Here is a 15,108-nt window from a genome sequence, read left to right as displayed (position 1 = left end):
TTTAAATTTGCTGTCATGTGTAATTTGTTTAAAGGGGATTTGAAAATTATGTGGAAGACACCGAACTGATTGAAATTAAATCATGCTAATTGCAAATAAACTCAAACTGTTCTAAAAAAAAAAAATTTGGAGGAGGAATATCTTTCTTCTTCAAAGATCACAATCGATTTCCGGTACAGTTGACTTTGACAGTTGAATCTTTGTTTTAGGCTTAGTCAACGTCTGCCAAGGTATAAAATGAACTGGCCTATTTTGAGAAAATAAGGAGTGGAATGTACATAATATCTGCTTTCAAATGTAATCAAATGCAAATACCTGACAAAAAAAATCTGCTCAACTCATTACTGCCATTGACAGCTTTAGACGTCAAAGATCCATTTTTATTTTTATTTTTTTCTTGGCTGGTAGTGAATGAGTAAAGTACTGCAACAAAGTATTATTTCCTTTGTTACTTGGTGACCACTGCCTGTATTTTGTGGTCATTTATTTGTCCAGAACTCAAACCATGACTCTCTGGTTTCAAAGCCCAAGTACATATCAATGCACTTCTCCCACACCTGTTGATGTAATGTATCTTCCGTACATACAAAAGCAGCAAGGCACAAGGAGTCCAATTAGTCTTTTTAACTCCTCCCATAAGAATGTCACGAATGCAGTACTATCCGCACTCCCAACTGTTATCAAACAAAAACAAGACTGAACATTTCCTCCAGCACGTTACGTTTTTTATTTGATTACAAAAATAGATCAGCAGACATTTTTCTGGATTTATAAAGTGCAATTTACTGACAGGCATGTTAACAAACTGTCCTATCATAAATAGTAGAAATACATGAAAATTGTTGTGTACAAATTCTCTGTCAATACAGTGTTGTCTCATAAAAGTATACAGTGACGCCAGCACCACTGCATTTTACATGTGCCGATACCAAAAATACATGTGGTGGGTCTGAAAGGTTCCGGGACTGGCGATCAGAAAAGATATATTTCAAACCCAAACTACAAACTATGGCATTTCCTCTTCACTGCGGGCCATCTGATAAATCAGCAGTTCTACAAAGAAGCGTTTGTTTCGTTCAGTGCACGAGATGTGGAGCGTTAAAGTAAGACAATTTGAGGCGACTTCACCACGGTCTGAGCATCCTACAGTTCCTGGCCGAGAAGATTAACACCATGCTGGAAAGTATTCTTCCAGGGGTGGATGGAGGTGTGTCAGAGAAGGCTGAAAAGGCCACCTGGATGAAAATGTGTAGTTTAAATTCGAAATCTTTTGTGATGCCAGCCCTGGAACTTTTTCTGACACGCCATTTACACCTGACATGTGACTCGTATGACGTCAGCCCTGACACAGCACGTCTGTCTCAAACTGCAGCAGCTGTCCCATGAAAGCCAGGTTGGGGGAGATGACATGACGACGCTGCTTCACAAAGTCGAAGGCCTCATCCAGACGAACCCGCCGGGTGTGCATGAGGTAGGCAAGGCAGATGGTGGCTGAGCGAGAGATCCCCGCCTGGCAGTGCACCAGCACCCGTCCCCCGCTGTTTTTCACAGCATCTGTGGGTTGGCACACGGAGGAAATGTTTTTTTTTTCCAATTGAAAGTCTGCGGCGAACGCAAAGCGAAACTTTTGAACAGGTATTTTTGTCAAATGCAATTTTTTCCATCCATAGGCATCACATTCATCACATGAAAAAAATGGAAAGTAGAGGTCTGGGCCAATGCACGGTCTACTTATAAAAAATTCTAAAACTAATTCAATATGCTGTAAGATAAGATATGCAAGTGGCTAAGCCACTTTGTCACATTTTTACTTAACTTTTATGTGCTTTACATTTCAATTGAATCAAAAGTGTTTTTTTTATCCCCCCTATTCAAGGTCAGTGTTAGGGTTCTAACTCCGCACTGCTTGTTTGTCAAACACACTAAGCTGTCTGTTTGCTCAATACAGTAAGCAGATATTGACCAAAATGGATGAGTGGATTTTAAACAACAAATGCCCCCCTCACCCCCTTACCAATAAAGGCGATGGCTGTCGAGAAGCAGGCTCGAATGTCCGCGGCCAGGTTGTCCTCCACGGTGAGGCGCAGGTACCGAAATTCCCCCTCAAAGAAGTTGGGGCATGAGGAAGACACGTTGAGCACGGCTGTGATGCCGGCTGACTCCAGGGTCTCCCGGCGGGACGCATGGACAGCGCTGCCCAAAAACAGGAAGGGCAATAGCTCTACTGGGCCATCCTGTGATTAAAGAAGTTATTATGTTCAGAACTTGGCTGGATAATGGTGGGTTTTTCTCTTATGTTATCCTTTCTAACCTGATCGTATACAGGTGTCCTCCGAGCAGTGTTTAATGGTGGCTCTGGCTCCTCAGCAGTGAACGTTTTGCTGTAACAGAGCTCAGGGTAAGCCTCTGAAAATCCTTCAAATCCACCTAAAAAGGAGGTTACAGAGTTAACGCCTCACAAACACATCCTACATAAATCATTGTGATTAAAAAGTAATGCTAGCATAGGATACAATTCTTTAAAGCAGGACTACTTTGCATCCAGGAACTCTAAATGCCATAAGAAATAATAAGTCGCCTTCTTTTAAATCAGGTTTCAAAAACAAATGTTTTTTTAAATCAAGATTTGACTGCATTCTGAAAAACGCCTTTGTTCTTTTAAACCAAATCCAACTTGATTTCTTTTCTGTGATACAATTGTTCTAAAAGTGTGGTGCTCCCTCTAGTGGTCTGTGAAAGACTCACTGAATTAGTTGTTCACTCATGCATATTAGTGCTTTTTTTTCAATGTAGCACTGGATATTTGTTGACCACAGTTCAGTTGTGTTTAAAGTTTGAGTAAAATACATTTCACATAAGCTGAATTTTGACTGTTTTGTTTTCATTAGTTAAAGGGACGCTTTGTTGAGGTTTACATTGGCACTTATATAATAGGTTTGCATGTAAAAATGACATCAGTACTAAAATGCCTCACTTCTGAAGGACGATGATTTAAGTTTTTTTTTTGTGATGAGATTTACGACAAATTGGCATGCCCCCTTTGGGTGTCTATTAACTAAATTATGTTAAATATTATTTTAAATCGTCCCTAGGTGTGAGTTTGAGAGCGGATGGTTGTTCATCTTTGTGTGCCCTGCGATTGGCTGGCAACCAATTCAGGGTGTACCCCGCCAATTGCCAAAGGCAGCTGGGATAGGCTCCAGCATGCCCATAGTGAGGCGAAGCAGTACAGATAATGGATGGATGGATGTTAGATAAGATGTATGAGATGGACGCTCATGCTTTGGGGGATTGCATTCCGTTACTTGCTTGCCCTATAAGACAAAAAAAAACTCTTGTAGCCCCTGTTGCATTTAAGATGTATAAGAAAATTGTATAAGATTACAGTTTGGAAGTGGAGCTAATCTGTGACATATTTCATATACAAGACTGCAGTCCTTAAAAATAAAGAGTTGTTTATATTTATTGAGGATTGGGTAATCATGGAAGGATCTTGTTTGTTTCTTTTTAAACCTGAATTCTAAACTAAGCATCATGTTACAGTGTTTTACAATAATATAAAACTAAGACATTATTTTAGATGAATTAGAGACCTACTTTTTACTTGTGGTCATTATGGTGGTCTTTAGGACGCCATTTTCTTATTATCAGAAGTACTTGGTGTAAAAAAAAACTGCCATTACTGTTTTAATACATACACTTTTGCTCGTCAAAAAAAAAGTATATTGACTTTATTTGAGTGTCCCAATAATGACATAATTATAATTTGTTGCGTTAACTGCAGTTTGAGGACTGCTGTTTTCCAAATCAGAATCAGAATCAGAAATCCCTTTATTGTCATTGTACTCAAGTATGCAACGAGATTAGAGAGCTCCCCTCTCCAGTGCAATCATTTTCTTGTTACCTTGCAAGAAGCAAATTTGCGTGCTGAGTTCGTTTCGCAGGGCCGCGAGCAGCATGTGGGCCACGCTCTCCGCCCGGAGCTCGTCCACGGAGCTGCTTCCCTCCTCCACCACTACCACCACGTCCACCCGCAGCGGGGGGCTGACCTCCCCGCGCCGCATCCGTCCCAGTAGCGCCTTGTCCGGGATGAGCCAGTCAAGGGCCACCTCGGCGCCCTTCGACCTACGGCGCAGCACCGAGTTCCAGTTGACGTTCCGGGACTCGCCGATGTGCGCCTGGGAGAAGTCCAGGAAGGGTCTGCAGTCTAGGACCACGCAACCAGCGGAGGTGCGCTCCCTTAGGAGGCGAACCAACTCGTGGCTATTTATTTCCAATGGCTCGCCTACTGTCGTCATGGCCTGAAAAGGTAAATAAAGTCACCTTTTACAAAAACCTATGAAAAGTCGTCCTTGAGTTAACTAAAGTTTAGTCAACTGCTACGTTCCTGTGACGGACTTGGGACGAGTTTCATTAAGGATAACTAATCCAAGCCCCGCCTTGTTTTCCATTCCACGCGCAGCACTTGCAGGCGGAACTTCCATATATGGGTTTTCCTGTAACTCCTTATATGGGTACTGCCGCACGTCTTTTTTTTTTTTTAACCAAGCCTGTTTTGGGTTATCTCTTACGCGGTTTGATGTTGAATGACGTTTGGCTGAGGGCTAAAATTAATTAAATACACTGCATGCTCCAACAAAAACTAACGTCACGTTTTTAGTATATTTTACAAGAGCATATAAAACAAAAATATTTTATTTAAAAAAGTAGAGCTTTGTAAAGTCACAGTTAAAATAAGATTACATACACACAAATGACTGTTTCAAGAATTTAAACATTCCAATTCACTCAAACATAATTTGACAAGATGTTCCTTGTTATAATTTACTTCACTTCTGAATTTAGACATGCCATCAATAGTAAACCACTTTTTAACACTTTGGCCCTTTAGCTCATTGATGTCACGATCCGTCTGTTGTTGTTGCAGCTGAGTGGGCGTTTCCTCCGGCGCTCGTTCCCGTTCGCTCGTCACCTGGCCGCACAGCTGCATCGCATCATCGCCCTTGATTACAGGCTACTTAAACCACCGTCGCGGACCAGTCCGTGTCGGATTATTATCCTGCCTTGCTCATGCTCATGATCTACGTACTAGTGATGGGTAGATGAGGCATCCTGTATCGTTTCGACACAGTGACACAATGTATTGACACTGTGTTGCTGAATACTGACACCTGGTGGACTTGCAGGAAACATTTGACAGGGTCATCTGACACTGATCTGTCAAACTAATTTTTTCCAATTCCATTGATTAGCGACGTGATGGGTTTTTATATATCCTATTTCGTATTACTTTCCATCGCACTAATTATTCTCTTATCTAATTTATATATTTAACTGAATTATTGTTGTATTGCACTGGAGAGGGGAGCTCTCTAATCTCGTTGCACACTTGAGTACAATGACAAAGGGATTTCTGATTCTGATTAGGCATTTGCTTTCACATTATTTTTACATACACGCAATTTCATCAAAAAAATCTTTGATATTCGAGACGCAGTTAATAAATTAAGAGAACATCTGTCTGAATGCCCAAGTAAAAGTGTTGTGAATGACAATGGACTCATTGTAATTAAAGATTTTTATTCCAAAAAATTAGTTTCTCCAGCGTTTTGTTATTCAGTCTATTTCTTTTTTTTGAGGCAATTTCCCCCGCCTTTGAGAAGATCCTCTCACAAGGCACTGAAGAGGCCGGTGTGCACAACGCCTGTGTGGCTAATATAAATAGGTGAGGGAACGTTGCCTCCATGGACTTCCAGTATAAGAACGGGTCTTCCGTACGTGCAACGTGTCCTGCTGACATATAGCGCTGCACCTCTGAGTGCGCATCAACAGTGACGTCTTCCATCTTGCGGATCTTTAACGCAAAGTAACGCGCCAATAACTCGATGCTTGTTTTGAGCGTCCATCCTGTTGACAGATGCGCTTCCTTATGAACACAGTTTGGCGCGCGACCGCTGTGTCGACACGATTCTGGTAGTGGTCACGTGACTTTCTCAAAGCAGTACGCGCACCGACACGGGGTTTGCCCTGGAAGCTCGGCGCGCGCATCGACGCCTCGGTGTCGTTGGACCCATCACTAGTTATTGCGTATTTGTGTTTTGTACTTTGCTCCAGCTATTGTAAGGCTCGCTTTTTGTTCTCGTTCGTGGTTTGGGTTCATCCTTATCCTCTGGTGGTAAGCTATTTTCCGTTCATCGGTTTCCTTGCGTTGCAAGCGTTTTTTGTTATTCGTTATTGTTTTCCTGCTGTGGGTTGTCCGCCAGCGTTTTCCGTTCTTGTCGACCTTCGACGGTTGTAATTATAGATATACTCTAGACTTTCAAATTCCTTACTAAATATATGATTATAGTGATTGATTGTGTCATAGACTATCACAATAAACGCTCTTCAATTCCATCATCTTTTCGTGTCAGCGTTTTTAGAGTCCACCTTCCGCCTTCCAGCTTCGGCTGGAAGGCCACCGTGACAATTGAATTTAAATTAGACATTGCAAATTAGGAGGGGGGAGGGGGGTAACAACAAAATGATACATGTATTGGTAGCATCTACCTACAAAATGATAGACGGACTTTCACTTGTGTAGCACTTTTTCCCAGAGACACTTTGACATGGTCGTAAGGCAAGGCAGTTTTATTTAACTCAATGAGCTTTACACAAGCATAAACACAACACCAATAATCATTTACAAAAAGCAGTTTACAACATTCAGATGCAAATCAGAGAAAACAAAAGCATCTTATAAAAATTACTAAAATGTATGTTGACAACCTTTAAACAGAAAACGTAAAAAACATTTGAAAATAAAGTAAAGACAAAAGTGGTTCACCACAATATCTAAAAGGAAAAAAAATATTGGGAGGACCTTAATCAAAGGTTTGAGAAAAAAGGTTTTTAACCTGGATTTAAAAACATTTACACTCTGGGCTGACTTCACTTCTGTTGGCAGCTTATTCCATTTGTGTGCAGCATAAATGGCTAAATGCAGCTTCACCATGTTTACTTTGAACTGGCCTCCAGTAACTGACCTGAGTCTGCCGACCTCAGAGTCTTAATGTGTTTGTATTCAATCAGCATTTCTTGAATGTATTCAGGGCAAAACCATTCAGTGATTTCTAGACCAGTTGCAGAATTTTAAAATCTAGTCTACAGATAATTGGCAGCCAGAGTACAACCTCTAAGACTGCGGCAATATGTTCTGATCTTTTTGTTGTGGTCAGTACCCGAGTTGCAGCTGTTTGCTCTTTCTATCCGCACCCCAAGATTTCGGACTTTGGTTTCTTTAGAGAGTTAACTCCAGAGCAATCCTCTTTTCTATATTGCTGAAAACAATTAGCTGTTTTGTTTTGATTTGGTTCAGCTGGGGTTATCCAGTTATAAAGTTGGCCATTTTGGTGACTGATGTGGTACTTGGTATAATCTACAGTATCAGCCTCACAATTATGTCACGTTACGCACATTAAACTTTAATTGCCCGTAAGAGCACTTGCTTTGTGATGTCTGTCTCTCATCCTTCCCCTCGAAGACCACACAGTTGACTCCCACTTCCTTTCACGCTCCTCAGCAGTGCTTTTCGCTCCCACTTTTTGCCACGTGCTTCCCCGCTGCTGGGGCTGCAATTTCTGGCCACGCAACCACCGTCCATCATGGCTGTCAGCTGAGCTGAGTGTGCATTTGCTTCAATCACAGCATGAACATTCTCCAAAATAACTTGAAACAAAAATCTCAGCAGTCCAAACAGGAAATGGAAATGGCACGCCCACTGTACATCCTGTCGCTGCCACCGCCACAACTTCCCCTCCCACGTAGACACATCACCTGCTTTGTTCTCCCAAATTACTGTTAATGGATTACTGAGACCAAGTGACTAACCTACCACAGACCCTTCAGCAAGTGAGCAATGATTACTGCATGTTAATGGCTGATAGCAATTACTCACTTCCACTTCCATGTGGCTCAAATGCTGCACAAATTAACGAGTGACTACCGGGTCAACAAACACAAAACATGAAAATGCCAAAAGGAATCCACAATTGGGGATGCGCAGAACATTTGAGTACTTGCTGATACTGAACATCGTTGATAATGCCATTACGTCTTTTACGTCTTTTGATGAAAATATAACAAAATATTCTGAAAATGACTTTTTCAGTTTAGGAACATCACATGACCAAACAAGGAACCCAGCTGAGCCATGACAGTCGTTATGAGCACTTAGGCTGTGATGTCATTTTCAATCAACAGCACGTGGGCAGTACAAGGCAAACAGCAGCCCAGAGATGATTAAAAAAGTGGATTGTTCTTTTGAATTCATATTACACAAATGCAATATCAATCCATATACCACATTTTGACTAGAGAGCTTAGTTTTAGCTTTTAACTTGACCTCCCCTTTCCTTTATGTAACATATCCGTGTTTTAAAATTTACAGTAAACTCCCTGGAGCATCAGTAAACAGGACGTACTTCTTCCCTATCCGGTATAAATGATATAAACAATGTTTTGCATGAACAGGATGAAAGCATCATACACTAGATGAATACTAGAAATCCTGAACCCCTCCTGCCCGCGGGATTATCCCGTATTAATATGGCTGGGGTTATGACAGAAAACCACTGCAATCCAGATGCTGATCTCATCCAATTCGTACCGTGAACGCCCATGTGACCAGGCCGCCCACTCACCTCTGATACGGCTAGCGGTTTATTTTCTGGAAAGCTGAGTTCTCTTGGTGGATTTCATATGCACGTGGGCACCAAAGTGTGTGCGCGGTTTGATTCACTGTGAATCACACATTTCCACTGTCATTGTTAAAAAAACATGCAGCACATGTGCTTGCTGTATACCTCTTGCCGGAACTTGGCTGTTTGTATAGAAACAGGTACTAAATCACTGAGGCTTAACTTGTTGGTATGACTGTTGGAAACACTTTGGAAGAGGAAAGTGTTTAGCCAGGAATATAGAACATTGACAAACTCAAAAAATGACTAAATTGACATTGTGTGAAGGCTGAAGGGGGAAAATAGAATTAATATTCTCAACCTTTCAAACATTTTTCAAACCCTTCTCAGACTAGTTTCCGCATTTCGTAAATCTTGTTTTCCTACAATTCCACATGCACAAAAAAGACATTTCACTTAATGATCAGTGTATTTATCCTGGGAACTATTTTTCACACCCCAAATTCCAACATACTTCAGTATTCCAAATCTTTCCTTATAATTCACCTCATTTCATTCTAAAAATGTTGTAAATTAAGAGTAACACAATTTTGGGTAAAAAATGAGCCGATCCACTCCTTGGGTCACTCTGGGTTATTTTTTGCAGAAAACCCCCAAAATTGGGCTGCTATACAAAACAACACAAGAAGGTAGACAGATGTTTAAAGATGAAAATGAAAAAACATGTGCAAAGTGAGAACAATGTAGTACTTAGTTATGGCCAAAAAGCAACTCAAACTAATGCAACAGAAACACAAACTAGCACATAACTGTGTAGTGGAATGACATTGATATGTTTTCAAAATTCAAAGCAACTATATATCTGAATAGTGGAGTGGAGTGGACATTTGCTTTCAGCCCAATGCATTCTGATACCTCTCAATACAATTGCGGAAGTTACACCTGAAAAGACACCTAATTAATTTGTAATCTGTTTACATACGCCTGTTCTATGAAGACATTGGCTTTTTGTTAGAGAATACTCGTGAACAACAGCATCATAAACAGGGAACTCCAACTACAACTGTAAATAGTGCACTCCACACATGACCTTTATGGAGAGGGGCAAGAAAAAAGGTCATTATTGAGACTTTGTCACATAGGGGGAACCTCAAACTTGTGGAAGAAGGTACTTTGTCGGTTAAGACCAAAAGTGGAATGTGGTGCTCCCGCAATGGCAGCATGACAAGAAAACATCAAATACATTTCCAGACATCCAGTCCTACAAGAATCATTTACTGTGCACGCCATCTGCCCCACAAAGGGGTGGATGTGTTATTTTCTTCCTCCACCCTGTTCCTCTGCCTTGGCGATGTTTTTCTTTGCTGAATCATCATCTTTCTGTGGGGGAGGTCACATAGAATCATACGTTCAGATTTAAACATCAACTGTGTAGCATCTTGTGGCCAACACATTATGAATGCTGCCAAAAAGTGTCAACCATACAACAGTGCTCTTGTCATCTTTTTTTGGTGACTTACCCAATTACTACAATGAAGATGAGGCTCCCTGCTAGACTTAGAGCCGTGACTACAGCCATGATCGGAACCAGCGCACCCGTCGAGTGTTGAAAAAGTGACTCGTCATCTTCAGAAGTCAGGTCAGGCTTTGAAACGTTCGTTCGGCTCGTATCGGTTGGTGCTTCAATGACTGTGAAGGATGATTAAAAACAGCATCAAAAGTACATACTCTTTAGAAATGGAGTAGAAGTCAAAGAAGAAGTGGGTGAAAATGAAAGAAGAGCAGCGATATATTGAGAGGCTCAGTTTGCCACTTCATCCACCTTATATATGGCATATATGGCTTGGTGGCAGCTAGCTGTGTCTTGCGCTAACATACAACCGGAGTCTATTTTCTTATGTGCATTTAGATTGGTTGTAAACTGCAATGTTGCTTCATCACTAAATTTTGAATCACCGCAAAATTAGTAGCCAAGTGATTGACCACTCATGGAACTACAGTAATGTCTAAACTCCACAAACTGCACAGGAGTTCAGTCAGGTTAGGTTCTGTTGGTCAATAGGAGCATCGGTTAGCTTACAAGCTAGCTGGCGGCTAATGATTCTCATAGTAACATGACGCTCTGGGGGATTAATATAAGCCACTGGAGGCTTTTAGGATATATTTTCACGGCTCAAATATGTAGCAATGAGTAGATATAAGAAATCCGTTAGATGTCGAGGTATTTGAGTATTTGAGAGTATTTGATTGAAAGTTGACAGTGAAGAGGGTGTTTTCTCTCAAATTTCCCCATTGTGGGACTAATAAAGGACATCTTTATCTTTATCTTCTGCATATTTAGTGGAATTTTTTAAATACTTTTGAAGCCATATTTTATATAAGTGGAATTTTTTAACTCATTTACCGCCATTGACGGCTAAAGACCTCAAATATCCAATTTTTTTTTTTTTTACTCAGCTGGCAGTGAATGAGTTAATCATTCAGATTTGGCAAGCCGATAATGACACGTGTCTTTGTGTAAAATTTAAAAGACATTAATTTTCACTTGATGAGGACTTTATCTGAAATTCACCTTAGACTATGCTTGAATTAATGGACTTGTTAAAATGTAAATTACAGCCAGCTTTTTGGGTATCACTTCCTCTGAAATTTCTTCATGAAACATTTTTAACTGACACGTCACACATTTAAACAATGGCGTAGAGGAGACTAAAATCATTGTTCACTCATTTATCCAATTTTATCAAGCACTACACATTGGTAAGGATTTTTTTTTTTTTTACTTGTGCCATTGCAGAGCACTTGGGCTTTTGCCACGTGGAAGCTCATGACTTCTATTTACGTAACTATCCATTTAAGAAAAAGGAGCTATTGAGAAGTGTGACATGACACTTTACCAGCGAGAAGCACTGCAGCTCGGTAGAACACGCTTGCATCTTGGTCTGTCAGTGAACATTTGTACTTCCCTTGATCGCTCAAACGGAGCTGATTTAACACCATCTGTGAGTCCTCCTTCAATACCCTGTTCGTGAACCCATTCTTAATGACCTGGACATACAAAAATTAAGTAACACACACACACACACAAAAAAGGTAACGGGGTAAGATAGGGAAGCCAAGGTACATAATACACAGCATGTCACAATTTGACCAAAATTCCCCCCTAAAATTGACAAATATATTGGTACCTCAAAAATTGCGTTTGTATTCACAATGATGGACAATTTAGTCTTCAATCAACCTAACGAGCATGTTTTTAGAACGTGAGCGTCAGCATTCAAATGCCCAGATTAAAACCTAACTTGTGAACTTTGAGGCAGACGTGGAAACCATTAACGCTGCTTGCTTTCACAATTACTTACATTAAAACGTGGGTTGCTTGGGGCACTTCACTAAGCTTTTAAGAGATTTATTGTTTTAATATATACTGCACAGTGGTATTTTGAGATACAAGTGCCTTGACTTATGACTTTTTTGGGTTGTCGCTTGGCTGATTTTTTTTCTTTTATTTTTTTGTAGAGACATAAGTAAAGATTTGAGATAAATATGCTTCAGATCGACACAACTAGCAAACTTTACATCGGTTCACAATTAACTCGTTGGTTTCATTGTAGTGGAAGGACAATATAAATTGGTGGAAGTTATGTGCCAATAAAGTGGCCCTGTCTATGTGTGCCCTGCGATTGGCTGGTAACCTGTCCAAGTTGTACCCCACCTAATGCCTGAAGACAGCTGGGATAGGCTCTTGCACGCCCGCGACCCTCGTGAGGAGAAGCAGCTCAGAAAATGGATGGAGTTGCTTGAGATGGGCTAATCCACATTTTGAGTAGTTCAATATGTACATGAAAGGTTTTAGAATTAAAAAAATATTTTTCCATTTCTTTACATTTATTTTGAGAATGTTACAACAAACAATTGCTACTGACTCAGTGGGATGGCCTAGACATACTGTATATATTTATGAATGAAGACAAGAGGTGGAATATGTGAGGCTGTAAAAGCAGACCTTTGTCTCAGTGATCCAGGTGTACGTTTTGCTCCCGAACACAAGAGAATGCCATGGTTGGAAGCAATGCATTACGACCTGGTCTCCTTCTTTGGCCTCCATCTGGTATTCTGCAGAAATAGTGAGGGATGGGGAAGGTAAAAAGTGGGACTACTGTATTGGACTATTTTTTATTTTTTTTCATTTACATGGACAGGAACAAGATATGGACTCAACACGCAAACACACGCACACACGCTCACAAATACATACCACCACAATCCACTTTCCCGGTCGGAGATGGACAGCTGTAGATCTTGTACCTGCATGATATGCAATCCATTACTCGTCTTTTTAAGAGCCCTGAGTGCCAAACAGTACGCACGCATCACATGCATGCCTTCAAACATGAATTTTGCATTCGCAAGGAGAAGGTGAAACTCACCACACTTGTTGGGGCACAATTCTGAGGGAAAGACAAACAGAAAACATGAATCTGATTCATGACCAAGTTTAAATGATTATGTGCACTCACTCATATTTTTTGATAGTTACCAGCGTTAATGAACTTTTTCAAGTGTTTTACTAAAATGTTCTTCCCTTGCTCTGCAATTTGAATGAAGTTTCTTTGAGAAGGTCCTGTGGAAAACAACAGCGCTTGGTGTCAAAATCCGCTCAATCCGCTAAAGTCCATATGTACAGCGTAACCTCTACAAATGCAATCCAGGATGCTGGCTGACCTCTATTCATTTCTAAACCAATTTCCTATCAGAAATCATGTAAAAGTTTATAAATTTTACAGGATGATTTTGGAGTTGAATAACATTATTAACAGCATAGATTGGGGAAAAAAAGTTCATCACTGTCATTAAGGAAAACACCCCTCCATTCAGCCATTTGCAGGGCACATATCGTGGCAGTCGGGCAGAATCTCAGCATCTCCAAAATCACAAATTTTCAAATAATTAAAAAAAACAAACTATGTTTAAGTTTACAAACACTGTGTTGTGAAGTTGATATTATTGTATACCGTTGCAGACCAAAATCAATACAGACCTGCAAGATCATTTTCAATCGCTAATTTAATTAGCTACAAAGTTGCTAATTGATTACACTGTTATTGGTTATAATGGAATGGACATGTTATCGCATCAGCCATGCAATCAAAGTTCCTCTAGCAACTAAAAAAACAACTAATTTCCACTGTCATTGCAAATGCAGAGCAACAATTAGAGCTTGTGAGGGTTCTCACCAGTTTGATGTGAGTCCAAGAACCGATTAAATTCACTCAGGTACTCAGTTTTGACTCTGTACAGGGTGGTCGGATCTAAGCAGTGAGACACAGGCCATTAACCACCATGAAATATTGTCGCTCATATTCACCACAGTCATAAAAATGAAAAGAAGTAATCAATTGAAATTTTCTTCTGAAAATAAAACGTTGCAATTATTGTTATTCTTACCTATGACGCCCTTCAGGGCCTTGCTTTCGTCCTTGTATTTGGCATAAACATTGTCAATAATCGCTTTCTGGTTGATTTGAGATTTCGAATTTGGGGCAGACAAGATAAAGTCTTCGTGTGTGTTTAAGATCTCTGTGTCACACTGCAGACAGGCCTCGGCCACAGTGTCGCAGCACAGCATCAGCATCACTGTCCAAAACTGCAGCGTCCAATCTATAGATGTGGACAGGTACATTTTTTTGTCAGTCAGCATTAATCCAACTTTCTTTCTTGCCGGTGTCTCAGATTTGATTGATCACAGAATAGTAAATGTGGAAAATACCTGAGCGTCCGTCCGCGCTCACACTCACACCTAGGGGCAATTCAGAGTGTCCAATCAACCTGCATGCATGTTTTTACAATGTGGGAAGAAACCGGAGTAACCGGAGAAAACCCACACAGGCACAGGGAGAACGTGCAAACACCACACTGGAATAGGGCTGAACGATTTTAGGGAAAAATTCTATTGCAATTTTTCTGACAGATGTTGCAATTTCGATTTAATTTGTGATTTTTTTAAATGTATAGTGACCTTTACAAACATGAAAACATATACAAAACAATAAAGGCTATTACTGTAAAAAAAAAGCAAAGACACTAAAGAGTTTTGTGAGGGGGCAGTTTTTCCTCAAATTTGTAAAAATTACTTTTTGTCAAGTATAATTTTGGATTCATGTGTAATTGTGAATACAGTGAAACCCCGCTACTTCGCGGTTCACATTTCGCGGGTTCAGTGCTTCGCGGGTCTAAAAAAAATATTCAAAAATTAAAAACTTTTTTGCCCGGGCACGATCGGGGCTCTCCATTCGCTCCGCTCCGCGGGGGCATTGTAGTTTCGCCGAGCGGCACGACGGGGCACTGGAGCGGTTAGGCGGCCGGCGTGCGCCGAAGAAGAGCGTGGGGGAAGAGGAGAGTGGACGAAGAAGAGCACGTTCCCCCGGGC

At 40.7% G+C, this 15,108-nt stretch overlaps 2 protein-coding genes across 3 annotated transcripts; both read right to left on the bottom strand.

Annotated features, from left to right (window-relative positions):
* Positions 1–703: 703 nt before the first annotated feature.
* dusp2 (dual specificity phosphatase 2) lies at positions 704–4,423 on the bottom strand. 2 transcript variants are annotated; one of them, XM_088305319.1, is made up of 5 exons: positions 3,905–4,423; positions 2,312–2,427; positions 2,015–2,234; positions 1,315–1,554; positions 704–1,235 (listed from the first exon to the last, which is right to left on the bottom strand). In XM_088305319.1, exons 1-4 carry the CDS (start codon positions 4,296–4,298, stop codon positions 1,337–1,339), a joined length of 948 nt encoding a protein of 315 aa, XP_088161445.1. In that variant the 5' UTR covers positions 4,299–4,423; the 3' UTR covers positions 704–1,235; positions 1,315–1,336. The 2 variants fall into 2 exon arrangements, with proteins under 2 accessions (XP_088161445.1, XP_088161437.1); XM_088305311.1 differs by having other exon boundaries at positions 704–1,554.
* Positions 4,424–9,992: 5,569 nt separating this feature from the next.
* On the bottom strand, positions 9,993–14,361 carry izumo1 (izumo sperm-egg fusion 1). Its single transcript, XM_088304917.1, has 7 exons — positions 14,127–14,361; positions 13,916–13,990; positions 13,219–13,302; positions 13,109–13,129; positions 12,937–13,026; positions 12,685–12,794; positions 9,993–10,058 (listed from the first exon to the last, which is right to left on the bottom strand). Exons 1-7 carry the CDS (start codon positions 14,359–14,361, stop codon positions 9,993–9,995), a joined length of 681 nt encoding a protein of 226 aa, XP_088161043.1.
* Positions 14,362–15,108: the final 747 nt, after the last annotated feature.

The sequence above is a fragment of the Idiotropiscis lumnitzeri genome, chromosome 1 (genome assembly GCF_059441095.1).
Source record: "Idiotropiscis lumnitzeri isolate Australia: NSW breed Sydney's pygmy pipehorse chromosome 1, RoL_Ilum_1.0, whole genome shotgun sequence".
Lineage (NCBI taxonomy): Eukaryota > Metazoa > Chordata > Actinopteri > Syngnathiformes > Syngnathidae > Idiotropiscis > Idiotropiscis lumnitzeri.
The sequence above is the reverse complement of the archived record's forward strand: the minus strand, read 5'-3'. Positions and strand labels throughout refer to the sequence as shown.

Bases quoted from the DNA above. Each gene is read 5' to 3' on its own strand.
- izumo1 (XM_088304917.1), bottom strand. From the start codon at position 14,361: ATGTACCTGTCCACATCTATAGATTGGACGCTGCAGTTTTGGACAGTG. The intron at 13,303-13,915 runs GTGAGAACCCTC...TGTTTTCCACAG, and splicing joins CTTGGACTCACATCAAACTG to GACCTTCTCAAAGAAACTTC. The intron at 13,130-13,218 runs GTAACTATCAAA...TCTTTCCCTCAG, and splicing joins GAAAAAGTTCATTAACGCTG to AATTGTGCCCCAACAAGTGT.
- dusp2 (XM_088305311.1), bottom strand. From the start codon at position 4,298: ATGACGACAGTAGGCGAGCCATTGGAAATAAATAGCCACGAGTTGGTT. The intron at 2,235-2,311 runs GTTAGAAAGGAT...CTTTAATCACAG, and splicing joins GGACACCTGTATACGATCAG to GATGGCCCAGTAGAGCTATT. The intron at 1,555-2,014 runs GTAAGGGGGTGA...GCCAACCCACAG, and splicing joins GACAGCCATCGCCTTTATTG to ATGCTGTGAAAAACAGCGGG.